The sequence below is a fragment of the Pyrgilauda ruficollis genome, unplaced genomic scaffold (genome assembly GCF_017590135.1).
Source record: "Pyrgilauda ruficollis isolate IOZ18807 unplaced genomic scaffold, ASM1759013v1 scaffold86, whole genome shotgun sequence".
NCBI lineage: Eukaryota > Metazoa > Chordata > Aves > Passeriformes > Passeridae > Pyrgilauda > Pyrgilauda ruficollis.
The window spans coordinates 3,551,705-3,576,038 of NW_024530599.1; the positions used below are offsets into that span (position 1 = coordinate 3,551,705).

At 42.0% G+C, this 24,334-nt stretch overlaps 1 protein-coding gene across 1 annotated transcript in view; it reads right to left on the minus strand.

Moving 5' to 3' along the window:
• The window catches only part of SLIT3 (slit guidance ligand 3), a 467,475-nt gene extending 443,402 nt beyond the window's left edge, over positions 1–24,073 (minus strand). Inside the window, exons 1-3 of the mRNA XM_041488030.1 lie at positions 23,874–24,073; positions 2,947–3,018; positions 117–188 (exon numbers count right to left, since the gene is read on the minus strand). Of these exons, the coding sequence (XP_041343964.1) occupies positions 117–188; positions 2,947–3,018; positions 23,874–24,058 (329 nt within the window). The 5' untranslated portion in view covers positions 24,059–24,073. The remainder of the gene's footprint in view (positions 1–116; positions 189–2,946; positions 3,019–23,873) is intronic.
• Positions 24,074–24,334: the final 261 nt, after the last annotated feature.

The following is a 24,334-nucleotide window of genomic DNA, read 5'->3' on the forward strand; positions in this document are numbered from 1 at the left end:
CATCTCTCTCTTTCTTAAAGAAAGTTAATTTTATTATCATTATATATTATGGATGACCATTGAGATTGAGGTAGAAAATGTGCAGCTTTTCCATAGGTATAAATACAGATACTTACAGCCTTTCAAGTTGTTTCAGATCCTGAAAAGCTCCACGTTCTATCACACTGATCTGATTTTCTTCCAAGTGTCTGCAATTCCAGAAATACCAGTTAATTTTAACAAAACAGAAAAGCATCCCCACTTCAAATATTATCAAAATGCTTTTCACCTAAGTATCAATACCAGTTTTAATTGGAGATTATTGAAATAATCAGGGCAGAGGAGCACTGTTTCTCTTGGTCACTAACAGGAAATTGATTCCAAATTTTCCTCCTGACCTCCACATTTGGTAAATATTTTGGTTCCTAAACCTCTGTAACCACATTTTGCTCAGAAAGGTGCTGGTCTGGAGGCTGATGGTTACATCCAGGGGACATTCCTCATCTTTCTAGGATATTTGTGTGCCATAATTGAGAGAACTGAATTCTACAGTCCACAACAGGAACCCGCTCAGTGGCAATGTGGTTTTTGTCCAGACTCTGCCCTGCACTGATTTCAGGCTTGCTCTGGAGCAAATCCTCTGTGAGCACTCCCAAGGGGTTCCACCCTCAGGAACAGCAGCTGTGACCCAACTCTACACCCACTGTGCAACAGGGTGTAAAAGCACCTGGGACAGGGAGCAAGAACACCTGGGACAGGGTGTAAAACCACCTGGGACAGGGAGTAAAACCACCTGGGACACAGAGCAAGAACACCTGGGACAGGGCCAGCTTTCCACTGTGGCTGATCCTGCTTTTCTCTCCACCTGACACCAACAAGCAAGTGGGACAAGTTACACCTGGGACAGGGAGTAAAACCACCTGGGACACAGAGCAAGAACACCTGGGACAGGGCCAGCTTTCCACTGTGGCTGATCCTGCTTTTCTCTCCACCTGACACCAACACTGGGACAAGTTACAAGCAAAGGACACTGACTTCTCTCTGATTTGCAGTGTGCAGGGGATGGCTGCCATTCAGAAATGCCAAAATTTCTGCCACTGCAGAAGTGCTCTTGACAGGTGAAGTGGAAGCCAAGGAAGGGAGATTCCAACAGTCCCATGTGAAGTGACCTTTTCCCTCCCTCCAGCACACACCCATCCCTGCTGCTGGGAGAGCACTGAACACCTCTGAACATTCTGTGTAAACACCTCTGAAGAGTCTGGACCCAGGGAAAACAAGGATAAAACACTATTCCTGCCTGTTCAACAGCCACTCCTCTGCCCTCAATGCTCTGGGGATGCTCAGAGCTGGTGACAGGATAGGAGCTGAGGGCACAGACAGCAGGAGAGTACTGCACAGGTAACACCAAGAAGATGAAAATATAAAACTACAAAACTCCAGCACGTGAATGAGAGACATATGTTGCTTAAAGGACACGAGGAAAATGACATGAGGAAAAGGGAAAATGCTGAAGCTGGAGGGGATGAAAGGAGAAGGTGCACAAAGGGGTATTTTTAATGTGTGGTGTTTGCTTGAGACTGGAGGATTTTTTTCTGCTGTACAGGGTTATGAGTTTCCAGGTCACTTGCTCCTAGTCCTTATTCTGATGTGTGCAAACAGAATTATGCTACCTTTCTAGGAACACTGGGACAGGCTGAAGATTTCTGTCTCCTCACTGTACCCCCCAGCAAACAGGGCAGGGAGGAAAAAAAGGAAAAATAGGGGTTTAGTAACAGAATTATTAAGAGACGCCAAAGAAAAGTTAAGAAAAATCTGAAGGATGTTTTATTCCAGTGACTTCTGTGGCAGTCACCATGCTAGTCAAAGTCTGAGCAAATGAGTTACACAAACCTGAAATGAACACAGCACAAAAGCACCAAAAAAGCTCTAAAGGTGGCAATTGTTCAGTTTCGTTATTCCTGAAGGCATAAAAGACTGCAGCAGCATTGAACAATGTCTGACACTGCGAAAACCCAACCAAACTGAAACAACTACTGGCATTAATATAGTATAGAACATGTATTTTAATAGACTCTCCAAATGGTATTGACAGCCGGGATGGGAGCCAAGGAAATCTAAACAACTCCTCCGCTAGAGATGAGAGAAACACCACAAGAACAAAAAGTCTTCCCATAGATTTGAGGTGTTTCCTTAGTATATGACAACTTGTTCCCAAGTGCTAAGGTAGCAGGAGCAAAGACTCACCTTTTCCTTAGCACGACTTAAATATTGAATTATCACTAAAGAACTGTAACAGTTCAACAGTTGCAGCTTTAGGGGTTTGTTTCAGAAGACACTCAGAGGAAAACTCTTCCTCACTAACTCAGTAGTGCTGTTTGAGGTTCATGTAGAGAAGACAGGAACCCAGGGATGACAAAGTCTGCAGCCTGATGTTCAAGGCCAATCTACAGGTATGGTTAAGCTCTTGACAGATACTGAGCTCATGAGGCAGCACCAGCTGAAATCTTTGTATTTATGACTGTATACTAGACCAAAAACCTCACCAGTTTCCTTGTGTTCCAGCTCTACAGCTATTCTTGATCAACTTCTACTTAAGACTATGCGGAATGCTGTTAATAGGACTGTACCTCACAGTGGCCAAAATCTGCAAGTCCCATTTGCTAATGTCTCAATATAAGTGATTTATGCATGAGTGATTGCAAAGGAGACCAAAATCTTTAGCACATTACTTATTCAAAGCTAGTAAGCAACAACTGAACAGCTCTGAAATTACAGTCACTTTAGTATAGAACTAAAATTTATTGTTTCACATGACAAACTGTTCAGGTTGTCTGGTCTAAAAGAATACCAACAACTCAATAACGTGCCAAAATTACTAGAATTTGATCCCTGGAATTATGGAAATTCTAAGTAGTAGCACCCTAAAATAGTCTTGTAAAAACCAGACAAGTTTTGTGTTGTACTCACAAGACACGAAGATTCTTCAGCCCCGTGAAGTCCGTCTTTGTGATTCTGGTGATGTTATTTTTTTCTAGATCCCTGCAGAGGAAAAAGCAAGCAGCATTCAGACACCATAACTGACACCCAAAATTCCATTAGCAGAAATTATCTGCATCACTGGAGCACCCACCAGCTGCTCAAACGGTACAAACAAACACTAAAAGCATTAAAATCTCAAAAAGCAAGTCATCAATCACAATGCATTTTGCCTCCTCCTCCTCCTCTAAGTTGTTCTCACAGATGAAGTTTCTCCCATTTTTAGTTCTAGTGTCAGTGCTCACTATGTGCTTCTTTCCCCCTGAGATTACAATTCTGTAAGAGACTGTACATATCCAAGACCCAATTAGCACAAAACAACAGAAACAAGTGTACAGGGCCCCAAAATTATTCTAAACCCAAGCGAGTCCAACCTGCTGCAGAAACTTTGGCCACACAGAGCATGAAAAGAGGACAACTTAGTTCAGTGAGTCCTTAGTGTGCTCCTACCCAGCTGTCTGGAACACTCACTGTGCCACAGGACCTGGTTTGCCATTTTCTCCCCTCTGGACCTGCCTTTGCCAAGAGCCCCTGAAGTCCTGCCAGCTGAGCACGCCCTGTTCCTTGGCTGTAGATATTTCATGGTTTTCAGTCCCGTCCGCACTGTTCTCCCTGACCTAGTGCTATCCAACAGGGATAAGACAACAGCTGGTCTTCCTTTCTGCTCTTCATGCCATCAAAAATATGGCATGTAGACACAAAATGTATAATATTTTTGGCATAACTTTTTCGAACATTTGACATCAATCTTTCTATGAGTCTAACATACAAGCAAGACCTTAACTGGATCGAAGCAGTATGTAATGCACTAGAGCACAGAAATAAGTGTTTAAGAATATTGGAATCTAATTCTAATGGTTATTGACAGACATCAAAATAATACTAATAAAATCCTTAAGTCATAAAATGGATTATAAACAGATTTTACAAATATAGGCCTTAGTTCATGCATCTTAGCACAAGACATTTCTCTAATTCAAGAAACATTCTCCTGTCAGGAAAGCACAGATGGAAAGTAAGGATAAATATAAGGAAATTAGGGGAAAAAGGTCCCTATGTTTCAGCTATATGAACAAGACAGCCTGTACCCCTACTTGACTTATGTCAGCTGTGTTTTAAAAGGCTCACTGAAGAAAAGAAACCACCAAGCCTGTACAGGGCACTTTCACTGCCCGTACCAGCCATTCTCTTCCATTTGTCTTTGTCCTCTCGATTCACTCGTGCTTTTCCCCAAGAATACCTCTGAATCACTGCCTGCATCTTTCAGATTTTCCAGCTTAATTTTCTCTTCTGTTCTGAGTTTAGTTCTTCTACCCTGGTGCATCATTAACTACTCACTGGTGTGCCAGTGAGCTGATTGCAAGAAACACTGGAAAGAATTACGTCCGGAGTAAGCAACGCGTAAATAGCCGGTGTTTGACTTGCATGTTGTTCCCCATCTGCTTTTCATGGCATTCCATCACAAGCTTTCCCTTTATCTCAGAGAAGCTCTAGCAAAACACAGCATTAAGCTGGTTGGAATCCCCCAAGGCAGAGAGGAGCCAGCCAAGGGACATGGAGCAACACGGTGTCCATGGCCCCGGTTTTTGTGTATTTTGGTAAGACTTGATCCCAGCACAGCTTTACTTGGCTTCAAGTGCATGCAGAACCACCACTCCTGCCATCCACACAGCAACCTCTCCACCACACCCAGTGTGAGACAGCAGTCCCACACACGAGCACGATTCCCCAGGAACACTCAACATTCTTCCCCGGGGGAAATCTGCAGCTCTCTGTTCTGAAAGACTTCAACATTCCTTGATCAACACATATCTTGAGATCGCTTTTTCCTCTCCTCCTGCAGATTGGCACAGCCTATCCTGTATACACAATATCAATCATCCTATTAATCACTTACAGAGTTTAGTGTCTAAGTGAAATGTTTCCATTTCTGTTATTCCAATTACTTGCACCATGCCCTAACCTTAAGAGAAACATTCCTCATGAAGTTCACTCTGCTCAAACCCTAACTGCAGCCTCTGTCTGTTTTAAAAAACAGTGTTTACCTTCTGCACATTTGCTTTTTCCAGCGTGCTCTGCCTCAAGGCTTATCTGCCATTTGAAGAAAAACAGACTAAAACTGTGATGAACTATGTAAAATTTCCTCCTCCTGTTCACAGTAGGTCTAATGCTGCTGCAAAGCAGCAGATTGCCACAGGTTACCCCATTAGTCAATTAAACTTTGTGACTCTGAAGTTACTGAACTAATGCAGACATTAGTGGTTTACAGCTGGTATTTGTGGGCAACATAATATTTTATGTTTCCTTTATAAAGTTTGGCAGCTGATTATGGGCTCACTAGTGGGTTTCAACTACAAAGAGCTAAACCTTAACATGTAATCTTGGTTGGCTTTCAAACACATCAGTGTTCAAAAGGACTCTTGGAACTAAACAGATTTCTTGGAAAAGAAATCATCTGGGTCTAAGATATGAGGAAAATAATACCATGCAGGCAAATTTATTTATATTTCACTTCAACACATATCTATGTGCAGATGAAATAATTCTACATAATATTCTTATTTTGCAGAATTCCTGCATTTTGAGTAGTATGTGGGGCCAAGAAGATCTTGAATCCTACTCAACACATCTATCCCACAGGACCAGCTACTACTCTTGGTCATTTCACATTCAAATAAGATAGTCTAATCAATTAAAAACATCTAAGAAAACTCCACTAAGGAATGCAGGTCTCTTCTGGAGTGTCAGCAGCAAAGCTGATTATCACTCCATTAAAAAGAAATCAGAAATGACATCTATACCAGCTTTGGTAAAGCTCTTGACACTAGGTCTGCCTTGTCAATTGATTAATTTCTTTTACCATAATTTGTAGGATAAAGCATGCTAAGAACAGTGCAGCTGCAGTGGTAGCTTTAAGAAAAGAGACGTGGAAGGAATTATTTCAGTGAGAATAGAAACATGAATTGGACTAGAATGGTACAAGACATCATGAAAGTGAGTTCAGATGAGCTATTAAGGGAGCTTTACTCATAAACATGTCCTGCTATGTTCTAATAACAATTTAATTCAACACATATTTTGTAGATGCAGAAGACTGAGTCACACAACATACACACTTATTACAAACAGGGATGCTTGGAGCAACTGGAGCAAATCCTGCTTCATTGCAATAATTCCTCTGAATTGCTTCATCTTTCATTCTTCTCTAAAGACAATCAAGTGAATTTTAGACAGAGTTTTCAATGTCTTAAAGCACCAGCATTCCCAGGAGTGCACAGATTTCCTCTGCTACAGTACTTAAATTTCAGTTGATAATTATTCTGTTCAGCCACTCAGCTCTTCCAAAACATCCGGACGCTGTCTCAGCCCCCACCCTCTTCCTTGGACTGGATGAAGTTCATGACTGGAGAAGTAAATCCACTTGTCTCTTCACACTTTGTGCTTCTGCCTTGCGGGCTCTGCAGCCTTGGCAGTCGCAGCCCCTCGCCCCGGACAGCTCGGAGCCTCCTCCCTCCCTGATGCACAGAGTCAGGACTGAGCTGACACCCCATCACCCCCACAACGAGCAGAGCAGCTCTTACAGGAGAGCCAAAAACAACAGCAATCAGATGCTGAAGTCTTGCACAATCTCCAGCTCAATAATTCTGTAGGTATGTACAAATGAAAATGCCTTATACAATGTTCAAATCCTTTTATATACAAGGATGTAAAAATTCAAAGCAACACTACTAGACTACAAGTTCCTATTCTAGTCAGAGGTTATCCTGCTACCATCTGAACCCCCTCTCTATTATAACACCCAAGATAACCGGATAATAAAGTTTGGGCCCTCATCATAATTGTGAATCTTAAACATACTCAGGTCAATCCCTAACTTAATTCCTCAACATCTTCAAGACTACTGGTTTGAGGTCCTTTAATCAGCTGCTCATTTCAGAGCTCTGGTTGCCCAGTTGTGCTTTTCCAGGCACAGAGAAGCCAAATTGAAGACTCTTAACTAAAGCACAAGCCAGTTCTCTCTCTACAGCTCTGGCATGGTTTGGCTCTGCAGCCTGTGATACACGGGCACAAGCTCATGGGCAGACAAAACACACTCATTCTGATGTTCTTACTGCAAATGCTGTGCTTGCTTTAAGACAAGGTTCTATTCTGTGCTTTAAAAAAAAACAGTATTTTTTTCTGACCTGAAAAACTACCAGACTTCAGGCCTAATTCTGTTACCTTTTGGTCAGAAAACAAATTGCCTAAATTTAGTTCCCTTTCTAGAAGGAACACAGTTGTTGCACTTGGTTAAAGCCATTTATTATCAATGACTGCTCAAAAACAATAAATTTGCCTCTATTTCAGAGAATTCTCAGGTGCCCATCTGGCAAACAGTGGCATTCCTAACAAAAAAAACTGAAGATCCTTGATACCCAAGAATTTCATGGCAGTAGCTGATTTTGCATTTCAGTGACAAACAAAAGTCCTCGATGGGCAGTATTTTAAAAATATCTATTGTCTAATTAATATTATTTGTCTTTAACCTAAAATGAAAACCCATGGAAAACAAAAATAACCTGCCATCTAAGGAGAAGGAGCACCAAACTTAATTGCAGTCTCAGATATTTCTTCATTTACATCAATAAAGAATTCAATAAGAGCAGTAGGGAAACTGTATTTAAGGAAAAATGAACTGCCATACACTTCAAAAAACAGCTCTTACCCAAGTTAAACAGCACCAGGATTCTTTCCTGTCCAGCTGCTTCCTAAGTAAGGTAAATATTCATTTCTAGTCACAGAACCTCAAACACAAAGTTGAGTTTCTGTTCCTGTTACATTCTCAAAGTGGTTGCCACACACCAGTTCAAAGCAGGGACAAACAAATCAGCCCAGAACCCAACACTCTGAAAGGAATCTTGATTCAACCAACACCCCACAATCTACAGGGAAGATGAATTTCTCTTCACCTCATTTTTTTTTTTATTTTCCAAGAAGGAATGCATAAAATTTGTGTGTCACAGAACAAAGTTAGGAACTAATAAAAACCTCTCTTGTTCCCCCTAAAAACAGGTCAGGATCCAACACACCATCTAGAATTCCCATCAAAACAAACTTCACCTGGGACACAATTCATGCAACTTCCAAATGTTCATGAAAAATAGAAGAAAAATAATTTCCCAAGAAACTTAAGAGCACCTGTTTTGAAGTGACAGCACACATCCTTTGCTATGATTAATCTGTACCACATTCCAAAGGGTTTATTTTAAATGGCAAATCTACATTGAAAACATGGGAGCCAAAATTCAAGTGATAATGAATTAATCCAGATTCCTGGATTTAAGGAGTTGCTGATGTTTTTCATTAGCCCAATTCCTCCAAGTAACTAAAGCAGCCCTCACTCCTGAGAATCAAGGCTTTTTCTGTGTCACCACGCTGCTAAAGGACTTTGTCAGCCCAAAGCATCCTGAGTGGCAGCTGAGTCATCCCCTGGAAGATTTTCTGTGCTTTGTTGTCACCACCCCAGGTAACAACAGCACCTGAGCTGGAACAAACCTGCATTTTCCACAGCAATACATCTTTCACCCTTGACCTGTCTATCTCTTGTACTCCAGAAACTTAAAGCCATGAGGAAAACCTTCATGATTTTTAGGAAAGGTGTCTGCAGGGCTGGAGGCAAAAAGCTGTTCAGTAAAGCCTCCCCTCTTTAGGAGTGCTTTAGTTCTTGGTTTGAGAACATGTTAAAGCCAGGACCAGGAAAGAGACAAAAATGCACTCCCATGTGTGAATGTACCCACACAGCAGATTCTGGCTGCCCTTTCCAGTCTTCACACACCCAGTGTCTGTTTTATTATTTTAACCATTTTCCAGGATTTCTGCTGCGCAGCTAATTTTCTCTAATGGGTATGAACTGCCACCAGCCTCTTAACCTTAAATGACCATAATTCCCAACAGAAAGCACTTGGCAATTTTCTCTTTTGCCTTCAATCCAAGAACTTCAAAGTTACTGTGATAAACTACTCAATTATAACACTATCCTGAAGCCCTCTGGCAGCACAATCTGCATATCTTCAGATTGAACATATTTTCATCTCAAGTTTTGCAATGCAGGAAATGAATTCCTGGGACTGGGTTTTATGAAATACACAAATTCCACTAGTTTCCAAATCACATGGGCAAGTATGAACATCACTTCTAAAGACAAAAACTTCAAAATCATATTCAGCTGAGGTAATTCCAATTTTTAAAAAATAGTACATTTCATCTCTGTAAGACTCAAGTTACTTTTTTCTTCTTATCAGCTGACTTTGCAAAGGAGCATGAGAATTTATTTTTATTTCTACTAAGCTCTAGAAATACTGGCACTCTCTGAACATTTAGTTCAATAGAAGGAAAATATTCAAAGCCCTCCACCTGAGAGGAAATAAACTCATGCAAGCAGCCCAGGTGAGGCACTGCATGAGCAGGAAGATGCTTTGCAGCAAAGTCTCCTGGAGTCCCACTGTGCCCCAAAACCCCAGCAGTGGCCCTTGGAGCAGCAAAGGCCACCTCAACCACAGACAGAGGGCTTGAGAATTTGGAAGAATTCACTGCTGTCTTGTCCTGTAGGTTTTTGACAGCCCATCTGCAATGCTGGGTCAGTGCAGGCTCTCAGGACAGGAAGGAGACTCTCAGGAAGCTGTCTGGTGACATTTGAACAGAGGCTGAGACACCTGGGTTTGTTGAACTTAAATTAAAGAAAGGTTAAGGGGAGATCCTACTGCAAACTATAACCAGCAGCTCAGAGACTGCAGACCCCCTTCCCTGATCTGCAGTAAGGACAAGGCGCAGGTGGGAAAATATTAAGAGAAAAAAACAAGCCCTGCTACAACCAGCAGTGCTTTCCAAATATTCTGCATAGTTTCAGCAACAAGAACTGCACAGATCCACACCGAAATACTGGGATCCAGCAACGTGGACATCTTACACAAGGGTAACCATCAACTCACTATTCAACAGTGCTGAATTTTTGCTGTAGTGGTTGCATACCACGTGTGTGACCCTGGATAGTTTCAGTCCTCAGGAAAATTTAAACAGCAATTAAACAGTCACACAATAGTTGGAGTGTGCAAATCCCATGCTGCAGTCCGTCATAGTTTTGTAACACACCTACACGACAGCTTTTAATTCAAAAAAGGTTAGATCCTCTGTTCCGATTAGAGAAGGCTTTCAGGTATGAGTCAGACTGTTTTCTTTCTGTCTGAACAATGAGAAAAACGGACCTTCGAGGTTAAGTGCCCTAATTTTGTGAATAAGCTGTCCATTCTTAAGCCCATTACAGCAGTGTTTGGTTAATAACACACATTAAGTGTCCAAACGATCTGGAACTGCTTGCAGACAACACACTTCTGCCCTCATCCTTATAAAAATAAGAAAAAAAAAATAGTTGGCAAACTACAAATGTTAAGAAATATCCAGGAGAAAAAAACCCTTCACTTTTTGCAACTTGTGCAGTTGAATTCCAGGCTGAATTCCCTACAGCAGACTGCACTGGAAGTCACACCAAGGCCCACAGAAAGCAGAATAATGGATTGAGTAATTCAAGTATTCTGCTTCTTCCAAGGAAATACATGTTTGTCTCAGCCTGCAGGAATTCCTGTCTAATAATTAGAGTGTACAGGTTTCATTACCCACATAAAGGAATCGTTATGCTGACAGCATAATGTTTAACAGTACATTTTATACTCTGTGTCCTTCACTTCTGTCCCCAGAGTCTGCACTTGCTCTTGATGTGCTCCAGATCTCCTCTGGCAGTGTCACCTGTGCTCTGGGGAAGGACAGAGGCACTGCAGGGGTGGAGGCTGTCCTGGCACTTCCTCGAGGGCCAGGGCACGCCTGGGCTGAAGAGGCACCAGGTGATGGAGCTCCAGCACAGCAGGGAGAGGACAAACAGCACCCAGGGGTGCAGGAACACTGCCCAAACCTCAAGTGATGGTCTGAGCAAAGTCAAAGCTCATCTGGAGCTCAAGCTGGCAAGGGTCACCAAGAAAAGCTCCCAGCAGTGCATCAGCTATAAAATAATTCACAGAATGACTGGGTTGGAAGAGACCTCCAAAATCATTGAGTCCAACCCATGCCCCAACACCTCAACTAAAATAATATAATAATAAACAAGATGTGATGGTTCAGTGACAGACTGAGGTGCTCAGAGCCTTGACCAGCACAGCCTCCCATGTTCTGTGCCCAAGAGGAGAGGAAAGCCAGGAGTGGCAGAGGATCAAGTCAAACATCCCTTGAGAGCTCCTGACCTGCACGAGCCTGCAGAAGACAGCACACAGCTGCTGGGGCACGGGTCAGGCTGATACAGCCCAGCCTTGCCCTGACACGGGCAAAAGTCACCTCTGCCTTGAGAAGGTTAAAAAGCACAAAATGGCAAAGGGCAGGCTGCTCAGCAGCAGCCTCAGGTTGGTACTGGAAAAGTCACTGAAAATACCACAGAAGGCAATTTCTGGTGTTCAAGACCCAAACAGACATTTTCTGTCTGAATTCTATGTTCTGCTTTGAGCACAGCCTGAACCAGGAGATCTCATGAAATCCCTTCCAACATTAGTGATCCCATGAGTCTACATTTTCTGCAAAGGAAAAAGTAAAACACGTATTTGCTGTCTTCTGTTTTGGGGGGAGTTCAGGGAATGGCAGAAAACTTTAAATATGAAGCATAAAAAGAAAAAAGAAAATACTTTAAAATACAGCTGCTATAGAAACATGGTTTAATATGAAGAAGGCAGGATGTGCACACCACAAAGAGCAGCAAGTACAGTTCTGTGTCAGATTAGCTCAACATCATTTTAATTCATACTAAAAATTAAACCCCAAGGTTAACAACTGCACAGACAAAAGGTCACTTCTTTACTTCTTCTCAATTCTTGATCTTTTTAGCCATTCCTACTTAACTCCTCCAACTGGGCTCTTCTTCCATGTCCAGCAGGAGCAGCTGGTTCCAGGGATTTCAGGTGGCCAGACCAGACCAGCTGTTCCAAAGCTCAGCCTGCCACAAAGGCAGAAATCAGAACATGTCAAGCGTTCTCTGCTCATATTTTCACTCAGCTACCCCACGGACAGCCTCATCAGGATATCAACAGAGATGTGCTTTGGTGTTTGACACTTCTGGACTCATCTGGGCAAAAAGCATTGCTGCAAACTTCCCCAAAACACACATTGCTTTAATTTATTTTTATTTCACTTAACAGTGTGGTGTGCGACTGAATAGATCACAGTGAAGAAGCTGCAGTGTTTGGGTGCTCTCCACTAATGCAGACGCCCTGACATTTCAGATTTGCAATATTTCACACCTGCTCCTCACTGCTGTAAATTGTTGATAACTTGGAAAGACATTCTACGAACAAACAAATTATTTTAGTGAAGCCTGGCATGAAAATCAAGCCCTGATTTCATCACCCTGCTCACTTTCAGACATGCACAGACTAGAAACCCTTCCCAGATCTTTTCCTGGAAAGGTAAGAGAGATCTCTGTTTATGTTTGGGGTTTTTCTTTTTGTTGCTGTTCAGGGCTTTGGTTTTTTAATGTAAAAAGCATCCAGTTTCACCAACTCTATTCATTCCTAGCACCACCACACTGAGTGTAACATGTCTACAGAGGCCACTGAGGAGCAGAGGAAGCCAAAACCTTGCAATAAAATGTGTAGGACAGTTTTAAGATGTAAAATGAATTTTGAACGAAAGGTTGTATTGACTTGATGTTAGCAACCAGATGTTGCAACCAATTTACAAGCAATTTTCTTCACTCTTGAGTGGATTCCCACCTTCCTTGTCCCCCATTCTCATCCCACTTTTTGGTTTTTTACTTGCTGCAGTAAAGCTGAATTGATTTCACAGTGTTTGCTAAATGAACACAAAACTCAAGTTTTCCTAAAGCCTTTGCACAGAAATCTGATGTTTCAAGTTACTGAAACTCCTCATGCTTATAAAACCACTTTGTACTGACCCTGCTGCATACATGAGGGCTATGGAAGAACCAGCTTGGAAATTATCCATTCTATAAAATGAAGTTAACATTAACTGGGATTAACTGGGAACAATCCATTTTCATCTTCTAAAAAACTTCATAAGCAATTAGCTAAAAAACTTTCCAGAGGGAAAAAAATGAACATAAAACCAAAACCAATGCCAAACAAACCCCCAAAAATCCATAAAACCCTTCTGATTGCTCCTTATCTTCTGCTGCCTTTTCACATGTTATCTATTAAAACTCAAAGCTCCAAAGGATCATTGGGCTGTTTCCTACACTTTCACATTCTTATCTGAGAAACTTACATCCAGATGTGTGTTTTCATGTCTCAGAAGAACCAGCCTCCCCCTTAGGGCCTTATTTCTCAGTATCTATTTCCACTTCTGGAAAACAAGTTCTCTTTGCTCAAGAATTTCCCTTCCATCATTTTTTTTCACCTCTTTTTTTCTGGTGTCCAGCTAAGCTCCCTGCTGCATTTATCTAGGCATTTCAGAAACGCACAACTGCCTCCCTGCACCACTGCCTCACAATGAGCTCTCTTTTGTGCCCAGCTGTGCTCTCCAAACCCCACCTCTAACCAGCTCTACCACTTCAAGAGGATGAGACTGCCAGGGCCTCTTCTCACCACTCTCCTGCAATTTCACACGAGCTTGTGACCCAGAGGCTCCCACATTGCTCAGTGATGCTGTAACCACTGCTGCCCTCCCCAAAGAAAGATGTTTCATCCAGGTTTTGCCAAAATCAGCATTTCAAAAAAACCTTCCTAATATAATGCCTCCCCAGTCTAAACAAAACCATCACACAGACAAAAGACAAAACTGGAGAAAATCCATAAGTTAAGTTCCCACTAAAGTCCAGGCAAAACGTGCTTCAGGACAAACAGGAAGGCACAAGACACAAACTGCTTTCTGGACTCATCTTCTCCTTGCTGAAATTTCTCAGAGTCATATTTAAACAACACAACTGCCTTAATTAAACATTGCTGTCTCCATAGCCGTGGACAAGCAGTACATACACATGCAGGATTACTTTAATGGGCTGGATGTCCTGTGATCAACATCTGTTATGTGAACTTTTTGTGCTACACACTCTATCCTAAACCAGAGAGAATGGGCAAAATGCTGTTTCCTTATTGGGAGAGCAGAAAAATAATTAATGTAAAGTTAAATTATATTCTTACATAGGGAATGGGCAACAATACAGGATTTCTTTGTTCTTCCACCTTGAATAAGACAGCCCTTCCCAAGGAACACAATACAAAATTCTAAGGAAGAGTCTTCCATTACTGGATAAGCCTTTTGTAATCTTCAAAGGAAAACTGAAGTTAGGAATTGGAATATTTTCTATTTTGGGACAAATTATTTGTGCAAAAAACTTTTTCAAGTAAAGTCAAAATTTTTTCATTAGGTTGGTATCTTGTAACATATGTCACTGCATTTAATGCTAACGCCCAAAACCCTCTTAGGCAGACAGACAACCAAGTACTACTTGAACTTAAAAAGCTGCTAAAATATTTAAAGTGCTTAATATTGCCCAGAGTACACCCAGAGAAAATGTCAGAAATGACAATTCAGAGGGACAGTTTTGCTAAACTGCCTTAAAATACTTGGTTCTACTCTGATCTGAGAAAGTGAGGAAGGCTCACAACTCATGGTATCCTTTGAAACTTTCAGGATTATTTATTAGGTACACCAGTAATAGCTCACAGTCCACTAACACTTGTATTCTGTACCAGTTAATTATCACATTCTTACCTGCCACAGGAGAAAAGGAAAAAACAACGGGGAAAAAAAAAAAACCACCAAGGATTCAGGAATAGTCCTCTAACTATTAGAATGCACCTTCATTCTGTTATCTTCCTAATAGTTAAATGCTTATCTTTTGACACATTTCACAAGAAAGTTGATTTCCACAGTCTTCCCCTCTATCCTGTCCCTCTCTCCCCACAGTGAAATAGCCAACCTTGACAGAATCCAGCTCTTGAAATGAAGTTTGGAGACACACATTAAAAGCTGCATTTGATTGTGCTGTGATTTTGGAGATCAGAACCTCAGCTCCACTAATATGAAATTTATTACCATTTCTGTTATCATGCCTAGAAGCACCCTTACAATAGCTCAAAATTCCTTCATAGTGAGCACTGCGCAAACAAAGATTTCCCAAGGGATTTTCTGCAAAGAAAAAAGAGCAAAGAGATGAAGACAAGCAGATGAAACAGAACTGTGAGTACAGCAGGCACTGTACTCAATCCAACAGCCTACCTTGCACTCTGTATTTTTAACTGATAGAATTAAAATTACAGTAAATTTTAAGTTTTGTAAAACAAACTGGTGGCTTTGGGGTTTTTTTTTGGGGGGGGAGCTTTTTGGGTTGTGGGGGTTTTTTGTTTGTTTTTTTTTTTTTAACAAGGACTGCTCTTCTCAAGAAACAGCATCAGAAGGGAAGGGGAAAAAGAATAAATCTATCAGAAATGGAGTTCAGCACCATCCTCCCCACATTTTCTACAGGCACATTAACAGGCTGTTAAAAATGGGTTACTGATCTCCAAATCATCGACCTCCAGACCCCTTCCACAGAGCCCTGGCTGAAACAGAATCACCAATCTGTGTCTCTGTAAAGCAAACAGGTGCAGAGAAAACACCCTGAAGAACTGCAGGCAGCTCCTGTGTCCTGTGCTGTGGGTGACTGCCGGGATGCAGGGACAGAACAATGTCACCACGGTGTCCCCACACCACAGGAGAGGGGTAATTAATTCCCACATACAACATTCATTCCAATTCATTCCCAAATGCAATATTAATTCCAATTAATTCCCAAATACAACATTAGTTCTAACTAATGAAATGCAACACTGCTGCCCCAAACCACACTGACTGTGGGTGCACAGGGCGGTGAGGCACCACCAGGGACAGGGTGTCCCAAAATGCTCAGTGCTGCCTGCACTCCCACAGCATTTACAGGTGTTTGAGAGCTCTCTGCAGTACCCTGGTGCTAATTCCAGCAGGCTGATCCCTCTCCAGGCAGCAGAAGCAGGAATAAAGGCAGGTACAGCATCCTGCAGGCAGGAAGAACACAGGACTCTCCCGAGGAGTCCCTTTGCCAGAAAGGTAAGAATAATTTCTGCAACAGTATTGCAGCTGTTGAGGAAAACAGGTAAAATGAACTGCTGGGAACATCAATTCCATAATCAATTTAGAAGCAAATTTCAGATAGATTTTGAAAGCTGATCAGTGGAAATTCATTGTGCTCCCTCCCAGGAACTAACAGACCAAATGACTCGAAGCTTAATTTTCCCAAAACCCTTGATAAGACAAGACCAGCTTTAAAACTGAGTTTTCTGCCTCATTTTAACCATACTCATGTTTACTGTAAATGCTACCTTCACCAGTGACAGCAAAGCAGATTTGAAGCAATGGCTACATCTCATTTCTACCTGAGAGACAAAATTAGGGTCTTAGAAAAAGAAGTAGATCACAAATAGAAAGGTAAAAATCTAATTAAAAGCTCCAGAAATCTATCAATCATAAGATTAAAATCATATATTGCAGCTATCAAACAGATGGTGTAAAAGCAAAATACAAAAATTTATTCTGACAGAGACAACTGACAGACCAGATTCAGTTGCAGGGGGAAAAAAAAAAAAAAAAAAGAGGCTGAAAATAACTGGCAGAGGCAAGAATCTGCCTCTTAAATTCTCTTTTCTGTGGAGATGGCCTTCAACTCAATCTCAAATTTACTGAGTACAGAGCACAGACCTGCCCCCTTATCTTTGATGTGTTTAATACCATTAGACAAACTGTCAGTTGCTTACAAGGCCATTTGCTAATGGGGAAGAAGCATTCTTGCTATTGACAAGATCCATTCAAGACCTGAAATGATGATATGTCTGACTAGAAAACGCTGAAAACAAACTTGGAAATTATGCATTACAGATGTCTGGAGGAAAGACTTGAAAAATACTGAAAACAGAGCAGCCTGGGCCATACTGCAACCCAAATATGACTGGAACCCAGCCTTTTCTTATCCTAAATAAGACTTACACAACAAATAAAAAAGTAAAATTGCTACTGCTTTACACTGGCAAACTGTTGGTGAGCACAGAGGGACGGGAGTCAGCACAGCAGTGCCAATCACAATCCATTCTGGGTTGTGCTACAGCACGTGAATCAATGAGAACTTCTGGAAGCTTCCTGGGACCCCAGAGCAGAAAGGAGCCAAGGACAGAATGCACATTCCCACCAGCCTGTCCCTCAGACCTCACAAGAGGACAGAGAATAAAACTATTTTAAAACTATATATAAAACTGTGATAACATTTTCTGAACACTGCTCATTTTCTGAACACTACACCCTGCAACAGGATGGACAGACAGACAGGGCCTGAAGGAACCTCTGCCCCACGTCCCTTGCAGTCAGCCCTTCTCCATCGTGTTGCCAACATCATTCTTCTTGGAAAAGCTTTGTCCTCTGAGGTTCACTTTGGCTTTGCTCCCCAAACTTATCTTCCTTCCTCACCTGAAGTTAGACACTTGCTGGGTCTCCTCCTCCCTGAGGAGGACAGACATCACTGTTTTGTCCTGCAGGATGGAAATTAAGCCCAGCAGGGAAAGAGAAGCCCCTTCAGAGAGCTGTGGGACCACAAGATGTGTGAGTGGATTCCTACAGGTGGTCCACACTGTGGGAAATCAAGCAACACAAACTTGATCAAGGGTTTTGGGAAAATTAAGCTCCAAGTCATTTGGGCTGTTAGTTCGTGGGAGGGAACACATCCTATTTAAGCCTTCTGAACAGTCTCTGCAGTAAACAAACTCACTTCTTTACATGCAGTCACTGAAATTACCCACTGAATATCCTTATTAGAGTCAAGTCCTTTTCTCCTATCATCATTATCTCCAAACATCTTGCGAGATTTCTGTGAAAAAATGACTTTTCTGTTCTCTGTGGAGGTTGAGGACTAGCCTAAATACTCTTGAAAACACAGACAACAAATATCAGAGCCAGTGTCCATGCAGGACAAGCTACTTTTGTTTTAAACACAACTGGAAATGTTTGTACCCTGGCAGTGACATTCCAAAAGATGACAGGTAGTTCTCACCGTAAAGGTCAAATGACAATGTAAAACAGTTTTATAAAATTACAGTGCCAATAGAAGAGCATCAGGATTTACTTTTTTTATTGGCCTCACATCCCTACAGGTAAGCTGTACCTGTATTCTTGGCTACATGCCTCCCCAAACCCATACAGTGCACAGATTCCAGGGACACAAAAACAGCTGCTCTTTAGAGGGGCAATTTTCCTTTGGCCTAATTCCTTTGCATGAATCAATACGCAGCTGCAAAAGTAAGAGTATGAATAAAAGTAAATAGTCTCAGAGAAGCTCATTAAAAAGTTCTGCAGGAAGTAGCCTGGTCTCTTTCATCTCAAAACCTAATCCAAATTTGTGCAAATAAATACAGGCAACATGACAATGGCCACTGCTTGCGTCTGCAGCTACCAATTTACACCAGCTAATTCCATCCTCCTTCCTGCTCCCATCACTTCAAAACCACGTCACAAATTTAACAGCAGCAGACTGATCCTGCCCAGGTGTGTGCCAACATCCACTCAAGCACTGCTAGTCAGAGTTACACTAGGAAAGGGAAGTATCCCCATAAAATCAGAGAACCCAGTGGAGTTTTCCCAGGATCAGTCCCTCCAAGAGCAAGCTTTCCAAGTTAAAGCCACATACATCCACTTACTGACACATGACCTAGGGAAAAAAAATATCTGAGAAATGCTCATGCAAGGTTTTGGAGACAATTACTACAAACAAATGAGTGGTAACCCCTAGTGGGAAGAACTCTAGAGAAGCAGAATGTCAGTGCAAGAGTCACAGAATTATATTTGCATGTGTTTAACATCGCCTTCTGCAGGAATATGGAAGCACTCAAGACAGGAGCTTAGATTTAATTTGGAGACAGAATTGAGGAAGTTGAAGACTTATTACAAGCCAGTGCAACTTCAGCAGCTCCATGCACCTAGGCCAAAACCACCATAATAATATATTTGTGTAACAGAAACCCCAGACCACATGAAAACTCAGGAGTAAGCAGATGACTAAGCTTCTAAATTGCACCTAAATGTGGACACACTCAATTTAGCTGCTCAGACAAAGCACAGAACAGATTAGTCCTGCAAGCTTTATCAATTTAGCAAGGTAAAGAATCCTTCAAATGAAAGGCAAAACAAAGCAATGACTAACACAGGAGAGCTATCAATTAAACAAGAGCCTAAGCCACCAAACAAACTCATCAAGAACTCAAACATGGTTAAATTCCCCAAATAAGCTTTTATACATATGTAATGTGCTGCTAACAGAGAGGGAGATAACCAGGCAGGAATGGGAGGAAAATCACAAAGGTTCATGCTTCACATTCAAGCAGGAGGCAGACACTGACCCAGAAGACTTCTGAGCAGCTTCTCAGTATCACTGGTTCCTTCCAGAGCTGAGGAGCTCAGCTGTCAGGCTTTGATCTGCTCACTGCATTTCTGCATCATCTCAAACTGAATGTGGCTACCAGCATTACTAAATGTCATAAAGAGTCACATATATGACACTCTACCTGTATAGAAAACATTTCCACTGAAGGAAATGATAGAAATTGTAGAAATAATCACATCCGATAACTGAAGCACAGCTAAGGAAATTCTGATTATGGGAGTTTGATAGAGCAATCCTAAGGAACGTTTTAGAAAGGTAAAATATTTGTAAAATATTTGGGATTCTCATGGATGTGTTTACATAGCCTTAAATCTTCTTCCTTTATTAGGTCAAATGTCTTACCAGTTGCCCAGCTAAAATATAAGAATTGCTATGCCCACTCCAGAACTTATCTAATAGATTATCAGTTTTTCTCCAAAATACAAAAATTCTATCAACTTCTATTTTTGGTGAGGTGCTAAGTTGCTCACAAATGTGGAAGGGATCAGAAAATACTAAGAAAAACTACAAGGGCAGCTCTGCCATCCTGCTCAAGGACCCCTGTGGAGCATCACATTCTGCAACATGAGGACATACTGCAAATATGGAATATGATGGCTATGCTGAGCATTCCTTCTCCAGAACAAGCATAACTGGAAGTCACTCCTGGAAGTGACAAGGATTTGCTTCACCACTTATTTTCTCCAGACCGAGTAATTTTGTTGGGCAGCAGGACAATTTTCACCTCTTTTTAGCTCTTTATGAGAGGTGAGCCAAAGCTTCCACCTCAACCACACAATTAGAAGACTATCATAGAATGTAATCACAAGGTAAAAACTGCAGCACAAACCTAACACTACTTGCTATATTTGCAAAGTTACTATTAAAGATCAGTCTGTGTAAAAATTAAAAATAGAAGTATAGGGTTGTTTTATAGCTCTGTTTCTGTGATCACTGGTTAATCTGTGGATTTCCTTCAAGGCAGAAATCACAGGTACAAACCTACAGACCTTCAAAGTGTTCAGGGGAAAAAAAAAGAAATCAAGCATGCATCTCATTTCTCAGGAAAAATCAGTAATCAAAGCTAGTTCATTTAATAGAACTTCTCAATAAGAAATTCTTTTTCCCCTGAAGATATTTCCCATTGTTTCCTTAATATTTTCAGTTTTCCTGGGTTTCATATTAACACAAATTTGAATAATATTTAACTTGGCTCCATTAGCCCAAACAATCTGTAACATTTGTCCAAACACAACTCTAAAAGCTTGGTGGCAAAATATTTTAAGTGGTGCTATTAGATCTTTTACTAATTAAAGCAAAAAGTTTCCGACTTGAACAGGTATGTGGAATTTTTAGCTCAGGAGAATGCAGAGAGAAATAAATACCTTTCCAGAGCACAACAGTTTAAAAAGGCACTTCGTGTGTGGCCATCAAGAAACTTGTTAAAATTATTTTCCCAACATATAAACATGTCTCCGAGATTAAAAATATTTTTGTGATTTCAGATATGATCAATTTGGTCTTATTTACATGCTAAACATACTAGTAAGAAGATTACACATCAACCCACTGTTATGTCATAAATAGTTACAGGTTGCTGTGGACCACAGGGCAGAATGAGATACTCTGATATATCCTGTGGCTGGCTGATGTTTCAGCTGTGAGCAGAATTTACACTCAGAGGAATAGAGTCTTTTTCTCTCTACTGCTTACATCAGAAAACCCAAGTTGGTGCAATTAGTAGAAATCTAGATTTGAAGAAACCGATACAAGCTTTAAAACAGTTGTAATGAAGATGTTGCTGGACGCTACAGAAACAGTGAAAGGCTCACAATGGACTGACAGAAATGCAAACTGAAAACAATACTTAAAATACAGATTAAAGTGTTACCACATGACCTTCTGTATCCTATTTCCACAAGGTTTCAGCCACTGAATGATCCAACAATACACTATTTATATGTGTTAAAAAACCCCAAACAAACCATCCAACACAGCTACATTTCACATTTATCAGTGGTGGTATCTCTGAGGTTAAATGTTCAAACTGAATATTGTGAAATCGCTACTATTGTTCTTTTCGAAGCCATTCATCTAAAATTTAAATCTGTAAATAACACCAAAAAAGAACAAGACCAAGACAGTGATTATGCTCTCCTTCATTCTTTTTAACACTTAACCTGCCAAAGCCAAAAGCCTTCTTCTGGCTCAGCTTCCTGCAGCAGGCAAGGAAAGTTCACATCTCTGTGATGTTCGTTCTCGCCAATGAAACCCAGTAACGACATGAATTCAGCCCCCCTGAAACTCCAGCTACAACAAATTACCATTTATGAAATGGTTCTCAGGTGGCCAACTAACCTTGTGCTTGTGAATCACTTTAACCTTCAATTTAAAAGTTTAATTCTAGCCTTTAACTCTTTAAACCATTCACACGCCTCACCAGTGAAGCACACAAACCACCCATGTTATCACACATTCTTGGCATGCTCCCCTGGTACTGGCTTGTTGTGGGATTTGTTGTTCCAGATTTGGGGGTTTTTTGGCTCTGAAATGCCAGGTTGGTATCCACCAATTTCAGAGTATACCGTTTCAGACACAGAAGTTAAGGTTTCTATAGCACTGGCATCTGAAAGCTATTGCTCACACAGCTGAGGTTAAAAGGAGGGCTGATATGGCCACAAAACATTAAAGGTTGTAGAATAGTGTAGTAAGAAAGCTGCATATTGCTATCATTTAAGAGCTCTCAGCACTATAAAATGCATTTAGAAACAGCCAAGCATTCTATAAAATTTCATTCTGGGACAGAACTTTAGGAGCGCTCTTTGCACACAAACTTTGTTTGCTTAGTAACCTCATCCAGCTTTCTTCCTCGGAGGAAAAACTGCCTGAGAATTTGAAGTTTCCCCAAGTCTATGACCCAGAAGGAAATAAAACAGGAAGTCAGGCCATACAATCTACAGCATTTGCTTACAAGTTCAAAAACATTTTAAGTCAGGGGCCAACCCACAGGAGGCACAGCCGGGTGCGCTCTCCTGGGGTCACCCCGGAGCGCTGCGGAGCCCGGCCGGGGCTGTTTAACATCCCCCCTGGAATGAACGTGTCCCTTTAACATCCCCCCTGGAATGAACGTGTCCCTTTAACATCCCCCCTGGAATGAACGTGTCCCTTTAACATCCCCCCTGGAATGAACATGTCCCTTTAGCCCCCTGGAATGAACATGTCCCTTTAACATCGCCCTGGAATGAACGTGTCCCTTTAGCATCCCCCCTGGAATGAACGTGTCCCTTTAACATCGCCCTGGAATGAACGTGTCCCTTTAGCATCCCCCCTGGAATGAACATGTCCCTTTAGCCCCCTGGAATGAACGTGTCCCTTTAACATCCCCCCTGGAATGAACGTGTCCCTTTAATATTCCCCCTGGAATGAACGTGTCCCTCTCTGTGTCCCTTTAACATCCTTCCCTGGACGTGTCCCTCTAACGCTCCCCCCCTGGAATGAATGTGTCCCTTTAACATCACCCCTGGAATGTCCCTCTAACATCCCTCCCTGGAATGCCCCTCTAACACCCCTCCCCGGCCGTGTCCCTCCAGCATCCCCCCGGCCGTGTCCCTGTCCCGCACCGGGCACTCTGAGCTGTGCCATCTGCTATGCATTAAGGCACGTCAGAGACGCCGTCCCTTGCACCGAGCGAGTGCCAGAACTCTATCAGAAAACTCAACTTTGCTTTCAGCTTTCTCCCTAGGAACTCAGTGAGCAAGTAAAAACAGTCAGCTAAAAAACTCCCGAGAACTTACAATACGGGGGATTTGCTACGAACACATTCATTATTCTCCGTGCTCCCCACAGCGTTACGTTGCTATCATAAACCCTGAGGCAGATTAAAAATTGAATACCCAGCTTCCCCGCAGCAGTTTAAAACAGAAATTAGAGGCTGTTTAATGTGACTTCTCCGTTTGAATTAGTTTATGGAAGCAGTCGGTTTTCCATGGTGATGAAATCACCATGCTGAGAAAGTAAGGAGAAACTGCTACCAGCCGCCAGGTGAAAACATCCAGGTTTCTAATTGCATATTAAATTGCTGTTTGCACTGACAGTGATTACAGCCGGGAGCACTCCAGGTACAGCTCCGAACTCCATTTCAAGCAAGTCACTGCAAAACCCGATCGGGCGGCAGCTGAAAGTTACGGTGAAACTCTGAAACCGATCGCTGGTACAAAGGCACAGCGGCAGGAGCGCCGCAACTCCCGAAAAGCTCCTCCCCTTCCCTCCTGAAAACATTAATCCGTGCTGGATTGCTGAAACTCCTGTTACCGAGTGCTCGGCACTGATAGGCAGGTGTTGGGAAACTCGTCCCAGGTGTTCCTACAAGTGCTCGAGAAGCCCTTAACGGGTTTTTTTTTTTTTTACTTACAGTCTCTCCGCATTCCTGGGAATATCCCTCGGCACAGTTTTGAGTCCCAGTCCATGACAATCCACGTTGGAAGCAATACACGTACACTTATGCGGGCATCCTCCAACAGGCATCCAACTCACGGAGCTCCAAAAGCTCAGGATCGTTCCGAGGCACAGAAACGCGCTTCTCCCACCACACAACATGGTTCTCGATGGCTTCAGTGGGTATAAAAGTGAGCGCGAGCAGCCGGCCCTTAAAGATGAAATGCCTCTAAGAAAAAGGGGAAAAGAAAACAAGAGGCTCTTAGTACAGCCCAAGGGAACCCACCACTGCCATCATCGCCGGAGCACCAGCAAAGCTTCAAAGGCGCCCGAGAAGGTCACGTTAGGTGGAAGAAGGTGGGGAATTGCCTTTCGGGCTCAGGTTTCTTTCTGTTATCTACGAACGGTACCAGAAGGCAGATAGTTTAACAGAGCTCG